General features: G+C 44.1%; 1 protein-coding gene across 13 annotated transcripts in view; it reads left to right on the top strand.

Annotated features, from left to right (window-relative positions):
* The window catches only part of LOC124003962 (inositol 1,4,5-trisphosphate receptor type 1-like), a 155,899-nt gene that overhangs the window by 48,122 nt on the left and 87,161 nt on the right, over nt 1-20,616 (top strand). For all 13 annotated transcript variants that reach the window (XM_046312658.1, XM_046312655.1, XM_046312660.1 and 10 more), the window contains 24 exons: nt 6,978-7,077; nt 7,168-7,328; nt 8,562-8,703; nt 8,830-8,988; nt 9,091-9,263; nt 9,690-9,809; nt 10,036-10,230; nt 10,399-10,650; nt 10,751-10,892; nt 11,008-11,161; nt 11,382-11,572; nt 11,763-11,895; nt 12,083-12,137; nt 12,268-12,433; nt 12,776-12,940; nt 13,045-13,116; nt 13,229-13,366; nt 13,563-13,688; nt 13,799-13,999; nt 14,168-14,419; nt 16,543-16,668; nt 17,796-17,924; nt 19,538-19,658; nt 19,803-19,987. In XM_046312658.1, coding sequence (XP_046168614.1) covers nt 6,978-7,077; nt 7,168-7,328; nt 8,562-8,703; nt 8,830-8,988; nt 9,091-9,263; nt 9,690-9,809; nt 10,036-10,230; nt 10,399-10,650; nt 10,751-10,892; nt 11,008-11,161; nt 11,382-11,572; nt 11,763-11,895; nt 12,083-12,137; nt 12,268-12,433; nt 12,776-12,940; nt 13,045-13,116; nt 13,229-13,366; nt 13,563-13,688; nt 13,799-13,999; nt 14,168-14,419; nt 16,543-16,668; nt 17,796-17,924; nt 19,538-19,658; nt 19,803-19,987 — 3,658 coding nt within the window. The remainder of the gene's footprint in view (nt 1-6,977; nt 7,078-7,167; nt 7,329-8,561; nt 8,704-8,829; nt 8,989-9,090; nt 9,264-9,689; nt 9,810-10,035; nt 10,231-10,398; nt 10,651-10,750; nt 10,893-11,007; nt 11,162-11,381; nt 11,573-11,762; nt 11,896-12,082; nt 12,138-12,267; nt 12,434-12,775; nt 12,941-13,044; nt 13,117-13,228; nt 13,367-13,562; nt 13,689-13,798; nt 14,000-14,167; nt 14,420-16,542; nt 16,669-17,795; nt 17,925-19,537; nt 19,659-19,802; nt 19,988-20,616) is intronic.

Genomic DNA, 20,616 nt, shown 5'->3' with positions numbered 1-20,616 from the left:
TTCTATGATCTGCCTTTCGTCGCGTCTTCAATCAACCTGGTCAAAATAGCACGGGTGTGATATGCTTGATATAAATCTGTCTCGTCAGGGCAAGAGGTGGCCATGTGTGGGGCTCTGCTTCCTCCTGTAGCGTCCATGTTACAGACTGCTGCTGCTGACAGTCACGTTGTGTTGACTGGACGGGGGACCCACCATGACATATGAAACTGCTGTTGATGTGGCTGCTCTTCACACCTTTCCTGTCTGGCAGGGGCTCTGGGCTCAGTCCCTTCGTAGACAGGATTAGGGCATTTCATAGGCTTCAGATTTCTGGGCAGCGACAGAGGAGTGCCTTTGAGGGTGTCTACTCACACAGCCTAGTTAGTCTAAGAAACCCAGGAGCAGCATTTACAATTCAGAGATGATAATTTCAGGGCAATTTTAGGATAGCTAAAGGATGGCCGATTGTTTGCTCTTTGATCTGAATAGTGAGTTTGCAGGACAGCTGAACTCAGTGCAATTTTGGCTCTTTTGTTTTCAAAGTGATTCATATTTTTCTAATGTAAAAATATCTCACCGTCTACCACTGCGTGTGTGTGCACCTGTGTGTGTGCGCCTGTGTGTGTGCGCCTGTGTGTGCGCGCCTGTGTGTGCGTGCCTTTGTGTGTGTGTGTGTGTGTGTGTGTGTGTGTGTGTGTGTGCTGTAGGAGGTAGCACAGTTTGTTAACACTAGCTAATGATAGTCAGGAAAGTCCCGGTATGGTTTGAAGCAGGAAACCATGGTGATGGGGCAGACTGCAGCGCTACAGACTGGATCAGGATATCCAGAAGATGTTGCAACATGCCGTGATTTAGTCATATCTTCCAGCTGAATAGAGAAGCCAGATGTTGCATAACCATCCATCCACCCACACACCATAAACACACCATCATCTGGAAGGCATATTTTCCCATGAAGTAATTTGATCTTTCAGAGGGCTACTGCCAACTACGTGGGAATAGTCAGGTCCTGTCCATAGTACTGCATATACTTCTATATTCACATCTGGTGTGTTCCTTCCTTTTCACCTCCTGACTGCATCATGTGTTGGCTAAAATAACAGTAGTGTGGTTGTTTCTGTCACCAGCGCCACATAAGACGAGGTGTGTGCCCCCTCCCCCTGTAGTGTCAGTTGGCATTGTGTCATGTTGTGAGGTGCCTGCCTGCTGGCTACCATTGGCAACACCCTCGCCCTCTGGTCCCCCTCCCTACCTGAAATAACCCATATTCGCCAGGACAAAGGCAGCCAAGCTGGGCTTTAGGTGCCAGTCATTAAGAGTGAGTGTGGTAGAAGTAAGCCTGTTATCCTAACAGGCCATTATGCAACCAGGCCAAGAATACAGCCAGAGAAGGTGGACACACACATAGAGCCCAACCGGTATATTGTTTCACCGAAATACAGGGCCTTCAGAAAGTATTCATACCCCTTGACTTATCCCACATTTTGTTGTGTTACAGCCTGAATTCAAAATGGATTAAATTATTTATTTTTCCCACCCATCTACACACAATACCCCATAATGACAAAGTGAAAACATGTTTTAGAGAACTTTGCAAATTTATTTAAAATTAAATAACAAATTTACATAAGTATTCACACCTCTTTGTAGAAGCTCCTTTGGCAGTGATTACAGCTTTGAGTCTTTCTGAGTAAGTCTCTCAGAGCTTTCCAACACCTGGATTGTGCAACATTTGCCCATAATTCTTTTCAAAATTCTTCAAGCTCTGTCAAGTTGGTTGTTGATCATTGCTAGACAACCATCTTCAGGCCTTGCCATAGATTTTCAAGTAGATTTAAGTAAAAAATGTAATTTGGCCACTCAGCAACATTCACTGTCTTCTTGGTAAGCAACTCCAGCGTAGATTTGGCCTTGTGTTTTAGGTTATTGTCCTGCTTAAAGGTGAATTCCTCTCCAAGTGACTGGTGGAAAGCAGACTGAACCATGTTTTCCTCTAGGATTTGTCCTGTGCTTAGCTCCATTCCATTTATTTATAGACATATAGACATCATTTGAGTCAATTGGATGTGTACATGTGGATGTATTTCTAGGCCTACCTTCAAACTCAGTGTCTCTTTGCTTGACATCATGGGAAAATCAAAAGAAATCAGCCAAGAAAAATAATTGTAGACCTCCACAAGTCCGGTTCTTCCTTGGGAGCAATTTCCAAACGCCTGAAGGTACCATGTTCATCTGTACAAACAATAGTATGCAAGTATAAACACCATGGGACCACACAGCCGTCATACTGCTCAAGTAGTAGACGCATTCTGTCACCTAGAGATTAATTCACTTTGGTGAGAAAGGTGCTAATCAATCCCAAAACAACAGCAAAGGTGAAGATGTTGGAGGAAACGGGCACAAAAGTATCTATATCCACAGTAAAACGAGTCCTATATCGACATAACCTGAGAGGCCGCTCAGCAAGGAAGAAGCCACTGCTCCAAAACCGTCATAAAGAAGCCGGACTACGGTTTGCAACTACACATGGGGACAAAGATCGTACTTTTTGGAGAAATGTCCTCTGGTCTGATGACACAAAAATAGATTTGTTTGGCCATAATGACCATCGTTATTTTTGGAGGAAAAGGCTTGCAAGCCGAAGAACACCAACCCAACCATGAAGCACAGGGGTGGCAGCATCATGTTGTGGGGTTGCTTTGCTGCAGGAGGGAATGGAGCACTTTACAAAAATAGATGGCATCGTGAGGAAGGATTATGTGGATATATTGAAGCAACATCTCAAGACATCAGTCAGGAGGTTAAAGCTTGGTCGCAAATGGGTCTTTCAAATGGACAATGACCCCCAAGCATAATTCCAAAGTTGTGGAAAAATGGCTTAAGGACAACAAAGTCAAGGTATTGGAGTGGCCATCACAACGCCCTGACCTCAATCCTATAGAAAATTTGTGGGCAGAACTGAAAAAGCGTGTACGAGCAAGGAAGCCTACAAACCTGACTCAGTTACACCAGCACTGTCAGGAGGAAGGGGCCAAAATTCACCCAACTTATTGTGGGAAGCTTGTGGAAGGCTACACAACACATTTGACCCAAGTTACACAATTTAAAGGCAATGCTACCAAATACTAATTGAGTGTATGTAAACTTCTGACCCACTGGGAGTGTGATGAAAGAAATAAAAGTTGAAATAAGTACTTTTCTCTACCATTATTCTGACATTTCACATTCTTAAAATAAAGTGGTAATCCTATCTATCTACCTAAAACAGGGCATTTTTTGTAGAATTAAATGTCAGGAATTGTGAAAAACTGAGATTAAATGTATTTGGCTACAGTGTATGTAAACTTCCGACTTCAATTGTATGTTAGTATTGTAGAGTAACTACAATGTTGTTGATCCCCTCTCAGATTTCTCCTTTCACAGCCATTAAACTCTGTTTTAAAGTCACCATTGACCTCATGGTGAAATCCCTGAGCTGTTTCCTTCCTCTCCGGCAACTTAGTTAGGAAAGGCACCTTTATCTTTGCGGTTGAATCTGTGTTTTGATATTCACTGCTCGACTGAGGGATCTTACAGATAATTTTTTGTGTGGGTTATAGCTGAGGTAGTCATACAAAAAAAACATTTTTAGCAGAGTAAGTCCATGCAACTTATTATGTGACTTGTTTTGCAAATTGTCACATAACAAAAGGGTTGAATACTTATTGACTCAAGACATTTCAGCTTTGACATTATGGTCCACTTTGACATTATGGGGCAGTGGGCCAGTGACAAAACAATCTAAATGTAATCAATATTAAATTCAAGGTGTAACACTACGAATTGTGGAAAAAGTCAAGGGGTGTGAATATTTTGTGAAGGCTCTTTAATCGAACGATATTGGTCTTTTTCCATTTTATTAGTCATATGTACAGAATAGACATTGTATACACTGTCCAATGAATTGCTTACTTGCCACAACAACAATAAGAAACAACAATAGGAAATAAGAAAATATAAGAAAACAAACAAAGTTAAATGGCTCAGCAGAACAGAATAAACAGAATAAACATTTTAGCAAGAGCATAAGAGCATTTTGTGCAGTATTTTGTAATAATAAGAGTCTGGTAGCAGCTGTTGTGATGTGTGTGTAGCATTAATGTCTATTTGTGTGTGGGTGTTTATGTGAGTTAGTGCACATGTGCTAAGGTGTGGAGAGTCAGTCCAAGTGGTCAGTCCAGTTTAAGTGTTCAGCAGTCTGATGGAGGCTGTTGGAATCAGGAAAACCTCCCACAGACCTAGCCTCAGTCCAAATCTGCATGTGCTTCAGGGAAGGGAACATAGCTGTGAAGTAGCACAAAGCCATGAAGGAGTGACTGCTCAACTGCAGTTTTTTCCCGTTAAAACCCAGGAGTTATTATTTGTCATGTTGTGTTTCTACTGTTGTGTGAGAATCTGTTTTTGGGTGTGTGTGTTCATGCGTGTTCAATCATGTGGTGTTCCTAGGTGTGGATTGATGCTGGCCCTCAGATCATCTTCTCCTATGCCATTGGCACCTACTATGCTGCAGCGGCCTCAGGAAAAAAAGAAAAGACATTAGTTTCTTCTCCATTTAGATTTGTTTCATCAAATTGTGAAATAATCCATGTCTGTTGTGAATATAGGTGATTATGATTCTTGGCATCATAACAATGACAGTCAAAGGAGTTGGACTGCAAGTTCCAACACAATCACCTATATTTACAATAGCCCCATTTTTCTGCCATTTTTTGTCTAGACGGCATAGTTGTGCAAGAAAGCAACGCTCGGTACCCTTAGTGTTGGTACACAAAAAAGTGTTTGAATTTTGGAAATGGATGCTCATAGAGTCGTGGCCAAAAGTTTTGAGAATGACACAAATATTAATTTCCACAAAATTTGCTGCTTCAGTGTCTTTAGATATTTTTTGTCAGATGTTAGTATGGAATACTGAAGTATAATTACAAGCATTTCATTAGTGTCAAAGGCTTTTTACTGACAATTACATGAAGTTGATGCAAAGAATCAGTATTTGCAGTGTTGACCCTTATTTTTCAAGACCTCTGCAATCCGGCCCTGGAATGCTGTCAATTAACTTCTCAATGGGATTAAGGTCTGGGGAGTTTCCTGGCCATGGACCCAAATTATTTATGTTTTGTTCCCCGAGCCACTTATCACTTTTGCCTTATGGCAAGGTGCTCCATCATGCTGGAAAAGGCATTGTTCATCACCAAACTGTTCCTAGATGGTTGGGAGAAGTTGCTCTTGGAGGATGTGTTGGTACCATTCTTTATTCTTGGTTGTGTTCTTAGGCAAAATTGTGAGTGATCCCACTCCCTTGGCTGAGAAGCAACCCCACACATGAATGGTCTCAGGATGCTTTACTGTTGGCATGACACAGGACTGATGGTAGCGCTCACCTTGTCTCTCCGGACAAGCTTTTTCCGGATGCCCCAAACAATCGGAAAGGGGATTCATCAGAGAAAATGACTTTACCCCAGTCCTCAGCAGTCCAATCCCTGTACCTTTTGCAGAATATCAGTCTGTCCCTGATGTTTTTCCTGGAGAGAAGTGGCTTCTTTGTTGCACTTCTTGACACCAGGCCATCCTCTAAAAGTCTTCGCCTCACTGTGCGTGCAGATGCACTCACACCTGCCTGATGCCATTCCTGAGCAAGCTCTGCACTGGTGGTGCCCCGATCCCGCAGCTGAATCAATTTTAGGAGATGGTCCTGGTGCTTGCTGGACTTTCTTGGGCACTCTGAAGCTTTCTATAGAAAAATTGAACCGCTCTCCTTGAAGTTCTTGATGATCCGATAAATGGTTGATTTAGGTGCAATCTTACTAGCAGCAATATCCTTGCCTGTGAAGCCTTTTTGTGCAAAGCGATGATGATGGCACGTATTTCCTTGCAGGTAAGCATGGTTGACAGAGGAAGAACAAAGATTCCAAGCACCACCCTCCTTTTGAAGCTTCCAGTCTGTTATTCAAACTCAATCAGCATGACAGAGTGATCTCCAGCATTGTCCTCGTCAACACCCACACCTGTGTTAATGAGATAATCACTGACATGATGTCAGCTGGTCCTTTTGTGGCAGGGCTGAAATGCAGTGGAAATGTTTTTGGGGGATTCAGTTCATTTGCATGGCAAAGAGGGACTTTGCAATTAATTGCAATTCATCTGATCACTCTTCATAACATTCTGGAGTATATGCAAATTGCCATCATACAAACTGAGGCAGCAGACTTTGAGAGAATTAATATTTGTGTCATTCTCAAAACGTTTTTCCATGACTGTACACTTGTTTGAGGACATTACAGAATGCCATCACACCCACCAATGGTGAGAGCCCACTGTAGCTGTTATTACCATCATCTATGCCTAGGTAGGTTTTGGGTGATTTAAACAACACATTGATACACACACAAACACACGCTCAAAGAGCAAGCATCCTGCAAGGGAGAGGAATAACTCACGTTAGAGCAATGACAGTGTTGTTGTTATTGTAGAGGTTACTACTAGGGGAGGATACTACTGACTCGGCCATCTATGACCATGCAGAGTGACTATGCAGACAATGCACTGTTATAGATTGCTGAGCTTGAATCAGGAGCAGAGCATGAGTAATCAATAACATTTTATTTTATTATATTAGGATCCCCATTAGCTGATGCCATGACGCCAGCTCGTCTTCCTGGGGTGACATGAGTTATTGAGCATCCTGTCTCGTCCTCACAGGGCTTGGTTTACATAACTTGGATGGGCAAATGTTGTTGTCCTGTTAACAGAGCATAGCAACGATGGCAGTAATTCTGTAGCTGGAAGGTGTGATAACAGGGTAAACCCAGCTGGTATTCCCCAGTATTACCACACACTTCTATGAATGTTTAAGCAACGCTCACTTTTCAAAGCTACTGTAAGGTTGACACCTAAGGAAACCTACTATAGTGTTTTTTTTATATTGTTGCTGTCCTCTGAGTTGCTCTGTCTTGATCCCTCAGGAACTCTTTCGTGAGGCTCAGGCACCTCTGCACCAACACATGGGTCCACAGCACCAACAACCCCATTGACAAGGAGGAGGAGAAGCCTGTCATGTTACGGGTGAGTGGCTGGGAAGGATAATAGTGTGTGACCGTTGGTCGGACTTGAAAATCTATTTATTGAAAGTATGTTTTACATGTCCCTGTTTAGATTGGTACATCAGCGGTTAAAGAAGACAAAGAGGCCTTTGCCATAGTGCCTGTCCCCCCAGCAGAAGTCAGAGACTTAGACTTGGCCAACGATGCCAGTAAAGTGTTAGCATCCATCGCTGGCAAGCTGGAGAGGGGCACTATAACCCAGAATGAGAGGAGGTAAAGTGTGTCCCTACCGCACCTCCTTTGACCTACTGTATTACTTTATCGTACATACACTACCGTTCAAAGGTTTGTGGTCACTTAGAAATGTCCTTGTTTTTGAAAGAAAATAAAAATAATTGTCCATTAAAATAACATAAAATTGATCAGAAATACAGTGGGGACCGTTGTCCTGATTAAAGAAGCTATAAAACTGGCCTTCTTTGGGCTAGCTGAGTATCTGGAGTATCAGCATTTGTGGGCCTGAAACAAAGTACTTTCCTCTACTTTCCTCAGAAACTCATCAGTCTATTCTTGTTCTGAGAAATGAAGGCTATTCCATGCGAGAAATTGCCAAGAAACTGAATATCTTGTACAATGCTGTGTACTACTCCCTTCACAGAACAGCACAATCTGTCTAACCAGAATAGAAAGAGGAGTGGGAGGCCCCGGTGCACAACTGAGCAAGTACATTAGAGTGTCTCGTTTGAGAAACAGAATACTCACAAGCCCTCAACTGGCAGCTTCATTAAAAAGTACCAGCAAAACACCAGTCTCAACTTCAACAGTGAAGAGGCAACTCCAGGATGCTGGCCTTCTAGGCAGAGTTGCAAAGAAAAAGTCATATCTCAGACTGGCCAATAAAAAGAGAAGAGTAAGATGGGCAAAGGAACACAGACACTGACAGAGGAACTCTGCCTAGAATGCCAGCATTAGTTTTCCGTTTTCAGCTGTGCTGACATAATTGCAAAAGGGTTTTCTAATGATCAATTAGCCTTTTAAAAAGATAAACTTGGATTAGCTAACACAACGTGACATTGGAACATAGGAGTGATGGTTGCTGATAATGGGCCTCTGTACACCTGTGATATTCCATTAAAGATACAACATGAACTATTTCTACACTGTATTTCTGATCAATTTGATGTTATTTTAATGGACAAAAGTTTTGCTTTTCTTTCAAAAACAAGGACATTTCTAAGTGACGGCAAACTTTTGGACAGTAGTATATCTGGTAGGTTGAAAGTATTTTTAGAAGGCTGCTGTTGGACTTTTGATCTCATGTTGAGATTGTCATCATTTAACACCTACACCAGGTAGTAGTTTTTCTTTAACACCTACACCATAGTTTTTCTCCTTTAGCTGTTGTTCCTAGCTCATCTCTCTGGAGAGGCTGGCTGTAGGAGTTGGTGTTATCTGGTACCTTGGTAGAACCAATCGCCTCCCTGGCCCTGTCACTTTGGTCTCTAGGTTTGTCACTAAGCTTCTAGAGGACCTGGTCTTCTTCGTGTGTGACATCCCCAACACTGGCCAGGATGTGCTGGAGATCATGGTCAACAAGCCCAATCGAGAGAGACAGAAACTCATGAGGGAACAAAACATTCTTAAACAGGTACACCTCATCGTACAATACAGTAGTAGTATCATCTACATTGGGCTTGGTTGAGTTGACCTCTCTGCATTGTCAGTTTGAGCATCACAATTAAAGATTACACATGGAATCCATATCCCTCTTTAGATTTTCAAACTTCTCCAAGCCCCGTTCACGGACAGCGGGGATGGTCCCATGCTGCGATTGGAAGAGCTTGGTGACCAGCGCCACGCCCCCTTCAGGCATATCTGCAGGCTCTGCTACAGGGTATTACGGCACTCCCAACAAGACTACAGGAAGAACCAGGTTGGTGTGCATAAATTATTGATCGATTGATGTTGTATCAGACGCAGAGATGCAGAATTTATTTCGTTAAAAGGCACTGACTCACTGACTCCCCCTCTACAGGAGTACATAGCCAAGCAGTTCCGCTTCATGCAGAAACAGATAGGCTACGATGTTCTGGCTGAGGACACGATAACAGCCCTGCTCCACAACAACCGCAAGCTCCTTGAGAAACACATCACAGCTGCTGAGATTGACACCTTCGTCACCTTGGTCAGGAAGAACCGGGAGCCCAGGTGAGACCAAGAGGAGGGGCAATAGGATGGGGGCATGCCATGAGCCTGATTCAGAAGGTTGTTTGTGGGCAGTTTGGGTGGAGCTTTTTTTGTACAGCACCAGCCAGGGAATGTAGTAGATGTAGATTTATTCAAATGTATGCATGAGGATATCAGAGGAAGGGATTGTGTGGGATCATGGCCCTGGAGGTAATTGCTGTCATTACTGCTGTCAAGTTCCAGTCATGCCTTATGCTACTGGTGATATGAGAAACATGCTGGTCCAATGGCCTGGATAAAGAGGGCTTTTACTGGAGTATTATGGAGCTGGTAGGGGAACTGGGACAGAGCCAGAATAAGCCAACTCTGGGAGCCTGTAGTGTAGCCACTGGCAGTTGGGCCTGTACATTGACAATCATTCCCTTTCTCTTCGTCTCTTATCTTCAGGTTTCTGGACTACCTGTCTGACCTGTGTGTGTCCATGAACAAGTCCATCCCAGTGACTCAGGAGCTAATCTGTAACGCCGTGCTGGACCCTTCCAACGCAGACATCCTCATCGAGACTAAGTATACCCCCCTAGATATGATGATTTTGTTTTACCCTAGCACTGAAAACATGAGCGTGGGTGTGTGCATGTGTTTGAACATTGATCTGATGCTTTCTAATTAGACTGGCTCAATTGCTGTTATAATGCTGTCGATTTATGGAAACAAAACACAGATGTGTTGTTTCAGTATTCATTATTTTCTGCAGTTTCTTTGTTGACTGTCTGTTTTATTTGCCGCCGACCAGGCTAGTGCTGTCGCGCTTCGAGATTGAGGCTGTAACAATTGGGGAGGCTCCCGTGGAAACGGAGGAGGACGAAGAAGAGGTGTGGCTCTTCTGGAGGGACAACCTCAAGGAGATCAGGAGCAAGAGTGTCAGAGAGCTGGCCCAGGACGCCAAGGAGGGCCAGAAGGAGGACCAGGAGGTGGTCAGCTATTACAGGTCAGGGATCAGGGCCTTACAGGGTTCACAATGAGTTTTGGTTGGATAGTTAGTGTTATGACAGTATGTAGAAGCATATGCACCAGTAATTTGATTGTCTATGTGTAGGCCTGCTTTCAGACTAGGGCCCTGACCAGATGTTAAAGTATGTTCCTCTCCGTCCTGCAGGTACCAGCTGAACCTGTTTGCGCGGATGTGTCTGGACCGTCAGTACCTGGCCATCAATAAGATCTCTGGCCAGCTGGACGTGGACCTGATCCTGCGCTGCATGTCTGACGAGGACCTGCCCTACGACCTGCGTGCCTCCTTCTGCCGCATGATGCTGCACATGCACGTGGACCGCGACCCCCAGGAACAGGTCACCCCCGTCAAGTACGCCCGCCTGTGGTCTGAGATTCCCTCCAAGATCGCCATCGGCGAGTGAGTGGGGTTTATGAACGTGCCTTTCAGAGATATTCTACATTACCTGAGCTCATCTACAGGCTACCCTTTACACGAGAATATTCTCTCCCTTTCTAAGCTACGACAATGATGGGACAACCAGAGATGAGATCAAGGAGAGGTTCTGCCTGACCATGGAGTTTGTGGAGAACTACCTGATGTCTGTGGTGTCTCAGAACATCCCCTTCGACGACAAAGAGAAAAACAAGCTCACCTTCGAGGTAGGTTTCCCTGGAAACAGCATGATGTCAACCAGACAATTTTACTTTGAGGTAGGAATGCATAATGTTTGTGTGGAGAATTTACTCCCCTCCTTTTTCTCTCTTATATATGAAGGTAGTTAACCTGGCAAGGAACCTCATTTACTTTGGCTTCTACAACTTCAGTGACCTGCTGCGACTGACTAAGATCTTATTGAACATCCTGGACTGTGTTCATGTCAGCACCATATACCCCGTCACCAAGCTGGAGAAAGGAGAGGAAAAACAAGGTGAACAGCACACTGCTGCCTGTCTGTTACCCTTCTGTCAATTGGTATTGGATGTTACTGATGTACTGTATTTGAGGCGCACTATCTCTCTCTCACTCTTTCTCAATACACCTCCCTTCTATGATGAATCATGGTGGAGTTGATAAGGTTTGTTTAATGTGTTGTCTGTGAGTAAGTGCCCCATTTCAATTCTGAGGTGTGTGTGTGTGTGTGTCCACAGGCAGTAATGTGATGAAGTCTATCCATGGGGTGGGGGAGCTTATGACCCAGGTGGTCCTCAGAGGTGGGGGTTTCCTACCCGTCACCCCCACCCACCAGCCGGAGGAGGGCGTGGTCAAGACCCAGACGGAGCCGGAGAGGGAGGACATCATGGTGATGGACACTAAGCTCAAGATCATTGAGATCCTCCAGGTAACTCCTGCCCTTTTCATCTGGCTTTTCATGTAGATTGTCTGATAATTGTATCCAATTATCATGGCTTTGAATTCCCATAGTATCAAATAAAATGGTATACAAAATCTACAACATATTATTCTCTGTATGATTATTCTTAGTGGGGAGCTCGAAAGCCTAAATTGTGCGTTCTGTTTCTGTCCACTAGTTCATTCTGAATGTGCGGCTGGACTACAGGATCTCCTGCCTACTCTGTATCTTCAAGCGGGAGTTTGATGAGAGTAACCCTCAGGGTGATGGCGCACCATCTAGTGCTAGTCAGGATGGAAATAATATGACAGGTCAGCATACTGACAGCCAGAGCCGTGTTCTTTGTTGTCACTGCTTTTACCCTCAAGCTACTGACCATACAGACATCCAGATGTTTATTTTCAGAATGATTAAATGAATGTATGGTGTTGATGGTTTCTGAAGGGAAGTATGGCCTTCAAAGGGCTTCACAATAATGTAAATGCTTCATTTTTTTAGGGGCTCTAGATTTTGAGAACATTGAGGAGCAGGCAGAGGCGATCTTTGGAGGAAGGTAAACCCTCTCATTTGAAATCTTGATACAATGGAGTGCAGTGGCCTTTTCCATAATTACACTGTATTAACACTGGCATAGGTCTTATGAAAGTGTCCCCAGTGTCTGAGCCTGGTGTGTTGTCCTGCAGTGAGGAGAACACCCCTCTGGACCTGGATGACCATGGAGGGAGAACCTTCCTGAGGGTGCTGCTACACCTCACCATGCATGACTATCCTCCCCTGGTGTCTGGGGCCCTCCACCTGCTCTTCAGACACTTCAGCCAGAGACAAGAGGTCCTCATGGCCTTCAAACAGGTAGACCACTGCCTAATCCCATAGGCTCCACAGCCACAAGAACACACAGGTGCTCTGTATCATTGCTCCTCACACCCATCAATCATCTTATCTTTAGTTAGAAAGTCATTTTATAAATTAGCAGCAGTCCTTTGGTTAAAAGGCGCTTGAAGGCCAAGCTTGCTGTGAATATTCAATGCCCAGGTGGCGGGGCACAATTGGCCCAGCGTCATTAGGGTTTGGCCAGGGTAGTACGTCATTGTAAATAAGAATTTGTTCTTAAATGACTTGCCTAGTTAAATTAAGGTTAAATAAAAAATCAATACAATTAAGTCTACATTCAGGTATATGTCTTCGTCTTAGGTCCAGCTCTTGGTAACTAGCCAAGATGTGGACAACTACAAGCAGATCAAGTCAGACCTGGACCAGCTGCGCTCCATTGTAGAAAAGTCTGAGCTGTGGGTTTACAAGAGGCAGGGGGATGATGACGGAGGGGACGGACCCTCAGAGTCCGACCATAAAAATAAGGTATTGTTTCAACTGAACTAATGGTTACTGTACATCTGAAGGCTTTCGCTGAATGCTTCACATGAATATGAACAAGCTCTCATTCTAACTCTGTCCATGTGCAGGGGGATTCAGGCAGCTCAGACAAAAAGAAGACGGAAACCACCAGCAGTTATAATTACAGGGTTATGAAAGAGGTACAATCTTCTTAATTTTCTCTCATTGTTCCATCACACACTGTAAGGAGCCACATCAGATATGTATGAGGTAGTCAGTCTCTGAGCCCCTTCTCTCTTCCCCTCTGTTCAGATCCTGCTGCGGCTCAGTAAGCTGTGTGTCCAGGAGGGAGCGTCAGGGAAGAAGAGTAAGAAGCAGCAACAGAGACTACTGAGGAACATGGGGGCCCACAGTGTGGTGCTGGAGCTACTGCAGATCCCCTATGAGAAGGTACTGAAAGATAGGATGGGCCAGACCTATACTCTCATCACCTCATACTTTAGAGAGACTAAAAAGGCATAAAGGCATGAAGCAAGCACATAGACTTGTACAATTACGAGGTCAACAATGACATTTGTGGAAGGTTTGAATGATAGCTCCAGCTCTTGGGTTGTGTGTCTGTCTGTACTTGTGATGAACACTTTAGGGTGAGGACGTCCGCATGCAAGAGATCATGAAGCTGGCCCATGAGTTCCTCCAGAACTTCTGTGCAGGGAACCAGCAGAACCAGATCCTGCTGCACAAGCACATTAACCTGTTCCTCAACCCAGGGGTGAGTGGACTCCTGGGGTAAGGGTTGGCGCTGGGCTCGGAAGAACCAGTGGTTCTCCATCATTCCAATGCCAATAAAGCATCTAGTTTAATGCTTATCTTTCTCTTCAGATTCTGGAGGCAATCACCATGCAACACATCTTCATGAATAACTTCCAGCTGTGCAGTGAAATCAACGAGCGCGTGGTGCAGCACTTTGTCCACTGCACCGAGACGCATGGCCGCCATGTACAGTACCTCAAATTCCTGCAGACCATTGTCAAGGCTGAGAACAAGTTCATCAAGAAGTGTCAGGACACCGTCATGGCTGAGGTGGGGCAGGATAATTGCAGTGCACACATGATTATAATTCAAATGAAACACACTATGCATTTCTGTAATACACACCAGCAATACTACCCAAACAAACTTGCTTTCAAATCTATATGGTGTGTCAGTAGAAGCTGATAAGAACAGTATGTCTGTCTTCCTCCCGCTAAGCTGGTGAACTCAGGCGAGGACGTGCTGGTGTTCTACAACGACCGTGCATCCTTCCAGACTCTGGTCACGATGATGCGGTCGGAACGGGACCGTATGGATGAGAACAGCGCTCTGAGGTACCACATCCACCTGGTAGAGCTGCTGGCCGTCTGCACCGAGGGAAAAAATGTTTACACAGAGATCAAGTGCAACTCTCTGCTGCCTCTGGATGACATAGTGAGGGTGGTCACCCATGAGGACTGCATCCCTGAGGTGAGTGAATGTCGGTTGGGCCAACAGGCAAGCGGGGTAGACCGCTGGAAAGATATGATGAGCCCTATTTGTATATTGTGGAACTCATCTGAACAGATGCTTCTTGAAGCAAGTTAGGCTAAATTATAATTATTTGGCTCTTGAGAATAATGATGTTGTCACGGTTTTCATATGGTGAAGGAGAGTCGGACCAAACTGCAGCGTGTCGATTGCGATCCATGTTTATTTAAACAAAACGTAAACACGACTAAACACGAACACTACAAAACAATACACGAAACGAAAACCGAAAACAGCCTATACATGTGTCAACTAACATTGAACAAGGACATCAAGACACTCAGGACAATCACCCACAATACAACCAAAGAATATGGCTGCCTAAATATGGTTTCCAATCAGCGACAACGATAAACACCTGCCTCTGATTGAGAACCACTTCAGACAGCCATAGACTCTCCTAGAACACCCCACTAAGCTACAATCCCACTAAGCTACACACCACATACAAAAACCCATGTCACACCCTGGCCTGACCAAATACATGAAGAAAAACACAAAATACTTCGACCAGGGCGTGACAGATGTACTGTACCTAGGTAACTCTAAAGTTGTTAAAGGTCAACTCTCTCTTAGAACAAACTTTTCTGGTTTTAAACAGTCTATGTGGCATCAATATAAGTCAGAAACATAAATTATAGTGTCAAAATTGACTACAAAGTGTAAATATGATAGTTTTGGTCATAAAGTCAGTCTCATCCAAAACAGAGTTGTGACTTAATGGATGGTTTTGGTATGGAAGCAGCTGTGCTGATTGCGCTCTATCAGCAATACGCACTCTATCCAATCATAGCAGCCAGAAACTCCAGACAGTGCGACAGACCTGCCCATTATACAGCGCCTCAGACTATTTTACATAAGAAAGCACATCGCCAATATTATATTGAAATAACCCTTGGCCCTAAGCCCTTTATGAAGTGGCCACTTGCTGATGTGTTTGATAGCGTCTATCACTCGAGTGTACCCGTTTTTGGGGAAAAATTTGAATTGAGACGATCAGAGCACACTTGTTTCCCAACTGCAACTTGTCAATATTCCGAAAACCCAGGCATTCGCGAGCATCTTGTGTATCCCCGCAATCTGTTTTTGTAACATGATTCTCTATGAGCACTGCCAGACAGACGCGCACTCTGATTATAGATAAAGTTGTAAAAAACTCAATGGCACCGAAACACACACTTTGCCACTCCCCAGTGACTTGATAAGCTGATTGTGGCCTGATAAGCTGATTGTGGCCTGGCTGCTCAATGTGCCTGTTACAGTAGCTACTACTTGCTAGCTTCATTGACAATCAGAGTTGAAACTTAGCTAGCTACCAAGTGATTTTGGGAACTGATAAACAGTGTGTAGCTTGTGCTTTATTTATCATCGTATGACAGCTTGCAGATAATGTTATAGACTTGTTATTTTTCTCAGAAATCAGTCCTGAGCTCGTAGCTAGACTTTCCCGACTTGATAGACTGTACGGAGTGCACTGACTAATTTTCCATGCTATTTTTTTACGTGAGAAATGCTGCACCAAACACCTAAATTAGACCTCTGCAAAAAGTCTACATTTAATTTCAGATTTCTTGATTTATCTTTTAATTCTGACTATTTTAACAAAGTGACTATTTTGAAGAAGTTGCTATGTTGTTGCTACGGTGACTCAGGAGGGACAAACAACAGTACCTGCCAGGGTATGATTAAGCAATAAGACCCGAGGGGGTGTGTATACAGCCCTTAGCCGTGGTATATTGGCCATATACCACAAATCCCAGAGGTGCCTTATTGCTATTATGAACTGGTTACCAACATAATTAGAACAGTACAAATCTATGTTTTGTCATATCCGTGGTATGCATACCCGTGGTATACCACGGCTGTCAGCCAATCAGGATTCAGTGCTCGAACCACCAGTTAATATGCAAACTTTACAGACCCATATCAACCCACACAACCAAGACGGCTCTCATTTGGCTCCTGCTTGGCTTCAGTTCTATAGCATTTCTTAATGAGCAATCTTCAAAACGAGGCCAAATCACAAAGTGCCGTCACCCTTTAATTCCGACCTTCTTCTCTAGGTGAAGATAGCCTACATCAACTTCCTGAATCACTGCTACGTGGACACAGAGGTGGAGATGAAGGAGATCTACACAAGCAACCACATGTGGAAGCTCTTTGAGAACTTCCTGGTGGACATATGCAGGGTAAATAAACACACATCACATCTGTTCCATATCTTATGGCTTGTCAACAGACATGCAGGTGACATGTTACTGATAGCTTGTTGATAGTTTGTTAAGCGTTCTACAGGGAGACTCTCCAAATAAAGTGTTATGGTTTCAAAATTCTGGTAACTTTCCCAAAATTCTCAGGTTTTCCAGAAATCACAAGAGCCTAATCCTCCCCTAACCCCGGCCAAACCCTCCCCTAACCCCGGCCAAACCCTCCTCTAACTCGGCCAAACCCTCCCCTAACCCTGGCCAAAGCCTCCCCTAACTCGGACAAGGCTGGACCAATTGTGCGCTGCCCTATGGGACTTCCGATCACAGTCGATTGTGATGCAGTCCGGGATCGATCCCGGGTCTGTAGTGACCCCTCTAGCACTGTGATGCAGTGGCTTAGACCACTGAGGATGCAAATTAAATTGTATTTGTCACATGCGCCGAATACAACAGAATACAACCTTACTGTGAAATGCTTACTTACAAACCCTTAATCAACAATGCAGAGTTTTAAAATTGTAAGAAAAATGTGCTAAATAAACTAAAGGAAAAATAGGAACACAATAAAATAACAATAATGAAGCTACCGGTACCGGTACCAAGTCAATGTATAGGGGTACGAGGTAGTCAAGGTAATTGAGGTAATATGTACATGTAGGTAAGGGCAAAGTGACTATTCATAGATAATAAACAGAGAGTAGGAGCAGCGTGTGTGAAGGAATGTGCGTGTGTGTGGCGTCCATATGAATATATGTTTGTGTGTGTTGCAGTGCCAGTGTAGTATGTCTGACTGTGTGGTTAGAGTCCAATGACTATACATCGAGCCTGTGTAAGACAGTCAGTGCAACAAATAAGAATAAAATAAGTGGGTCAATGCCAATATTCCATTCAGCAGTCTCATGGGTTGGGGGTAGAAGCTGTTAAGCCTTTTGGTCCCAGGCTTGGCGCTCCAGTACTGCTTGCTGTGCAGTAGCAGAGAGAACCGTCTATGACTTGTGTGACTAGAGTCATTGAAGTGTTTTAAGGGAGGAAGTGTGATCCAGTGAATGCTCACCCATTACCCACTGTCTGATGAGTCAACCGTGTATATCTGTGTCTGCTGTCTGTAGGTGTGCAACAACACCAGTGACAGGAAGCATGCAGACACGGTTCTGGAGGGTTACGTGACAGAGACGGTCATGAGCATCGTCACCACATTCTTCAGCTCGCCCTTCTCTGACCAGAGCACCAGTCTGCAGGTAACCATGACTGCAAAACAACACAACTTAAATAACCACCATAACACACAACATGTTACAATCCAAGCAGTTGAATGGTGGATATTCTGAGCTATCGGATTAAATCTGGTATCAATAATTTTCTGTTGATAGTGATCTGTGTTAACTTATTGTTTTATAAAGGGCATTCATGAACAGTATCCCCAAAGGCCCACACACTTACATTTATCATGTAACATATTACATTTCTTCAAAGGTGGCACGTCAAGTGTATGTAAGTATGGGGAAATGTCCAGCTGTGGTTAGTTTCCTGTCCCCTGGGTGTGTTACTTACCAGCAGTCCTAGACTAGCAATAGATTTCATATGGAACTGAGTCAGCACCTTCCAAGAACCCTTTACAGATGCTGGCGTCTTCAGAATCCTCCCCCGAGTTCCTTCCCAGATCTTTGTTTCGCAAGATGCCATCACTGCTGGGATGTGTTTGCAAACATTTACATTTACATTTAAGTCATTTAGCAGACGCTCTTATCCAGAGCGACTTACAAATTGGTGCATTCACCTTATGACATCCAGTGGGACAGTCACTTAACAATAGTGCATCTAAAACTTAGGGGGGGGTGGGGTGAGAGGGATTACTTATCCTATCCTAGGTATTCCTTAAAGAGGTGGGGAAGTAGAGAATGGTCAATCACTCTGTGGTCTACTGTAGCCTAAAGAGGTTGGGAGGTGTGCCGTGTGAGGGAGTAGCCCATTGCTTTTCTTGGAAGACTTGTCCACTTCACTCTATGGCTTTTGGCTTTTGGCTTTTTCAACCACTCGAGGTGTAGGCTAGTAATACCAATGCAAGATTAGCTTGTAAGTAATTGCGTTTCCTGTTTTGCAGGAATAGTTTCACTCCCATTAGACTTTATTAGGTTTTTTTTTCTCATCGTCATTTTCTCACCCTTAAAAACTCCCTCCACCGTCCACCATCCCACATCCCAAGACACTTACAGTAATATGCTTGTACACAATTTATGTGAAGCACCTAATGATGATATTCATTCCCTTCTATCCCATGACAGGCAAGCATTCTGGGAAAGATGACCGAGGTATATGTTGTGCTGTAGGTTTGTGTGCAGCTTGCTTACAGGGTGGTGTTAGGACCTGATGGTAATGGTGATACTGTATGTATTAGACATTGGTACAGCAGAACTGGTTGATACCTGAACTGATTCTGGTAATAACCAACAGGCATACTAGAAGTGATAGACCGTCTTACCTACTTTAGGTGTATAATATAGCACGTCTACAGCACATCCGGTTAAAGATTCTAGGATTCTACGGGCAAACAGGAGAAAATGCTTTGAAACAGAAAACTTAAATTAGCATTCAGGTAATACCTTGTCAGTTTCAAACTTTTCTCTGGTTTCTCCCTGCAGAACATGACCAGTTTGTGTCTGAGAGCACCCTATGGTCTGAGATAAACCACAAAAGCCTTTATTGATCACCACTGGGGATTTTAACTTTGGTTAATGTGTAGCTTCTGACTCATCTTTTGACGTCTTCTCTCCTTTCATATCTCCTCTACTTTCTTCCTGTCTGTTTCTATCGGCTCTCTCTCTCTCTTTCTCTTTTTTTCTCTCTCCCTCAGACTCGCCAGCCGGTGTTCGTTCAGCTCCTTCAGGGGGTGTTTAGGGTGTTCCACTGTAATTGGCTCAACCCCACACAGAAGGCCTCAGTTGAGGCCTGTATTAAGGTGCTGTCGGATGTGGGTAAGATACCTGCACTTGGCCTCCACCTGTTTCCCAGACACTGTCTTGATAAAGTATATATATATAATATTTCAACATCTTTTGAAACTATTGTTAAACGAGCTCCCCTCTTAAGTTTGCATCCTACCGTTTCATTGCACACAGCCAAGAGTAGAGCCATTGCCATCCCTGTGGACCTGGACAGCCAGGTGAACAACCTGTTTGTCAAGTCCAACAATGTGGTCACCAAGTCCATCCTGAGCTGGAGGCTCTCTGCTAAGAATGCCCCCAGGAGGGACTCCAACGCCACCACGTCAGTCAGCTACAGGAACATCATAGAGAGGCTACAGGTGAGACTCCATAATGACCATGTCCATCACCTACAGGAACATCATAGTGAGGCTACAGGTGAGACTTCATACTAACCACGTTTAAGCTACAGGAACATCATAGAGGCTACAGGTGAGACTTCATACTAACCACGTTTAAGCTACAGGAACATCATAGAGGCTACAGGTGAGACTTCATACTGACCATGTCCGTCAGCTACAGGAACATCATAGTGAGGCTACAGGTGAGACTTCATACTAACCACGTTTAAGCTACAGGAACATCATAGAGGCTACAGGTGAGACTTCATACTGACCATGTCCGTCAGCTACAGGAACATCATAGTGAGGCTACAGGTGAGACTTCATACTAACCACGTTTAAGCTACAGGAACATCATAGAGGCTACAGGTGAGACTTCATACTGACCATGTCCGTCAGCTACAGGAACATCATAGTGAGGCTACAGGTCAGACTTCATACTAACCACGTTTAAGCTACAGGAACATCATAGAGGCTACAGGTGAGACTTCATACTGACCATGTCCATCACCTACAGGAACATCATAGAGGGACTACAGGTGAGACTCTGGAATATATTGAGGAGTTAACGTTTGCATCTAACAGTGGGTTCAAGCCTAGTTCTGACA

Source organism: Oncorhynchus gorbuscha, linkage group LG18 (assembly GCF_021184085.1).
Source record: "Oncorhynchus gorbuscha isolate QuinsamMale2020 ecotype Even-year linkage group LG18, OgorEven_v1.0, whole genome shotgun sequence".
Classification (NCBI taxonomy): domain Eukaryota; kingdom Metazoa; phylum Chordata; class Actinopteri; order Salmoniformes; family Salmonidae; genus Oncorhynchus; species Oncorhynchus gorbuscha.
The sequence above is the reverse complement of the archived record's forward strand: the minus strand, read 5'-3'. Positions and strand labels throughout refer to the sequence as shown.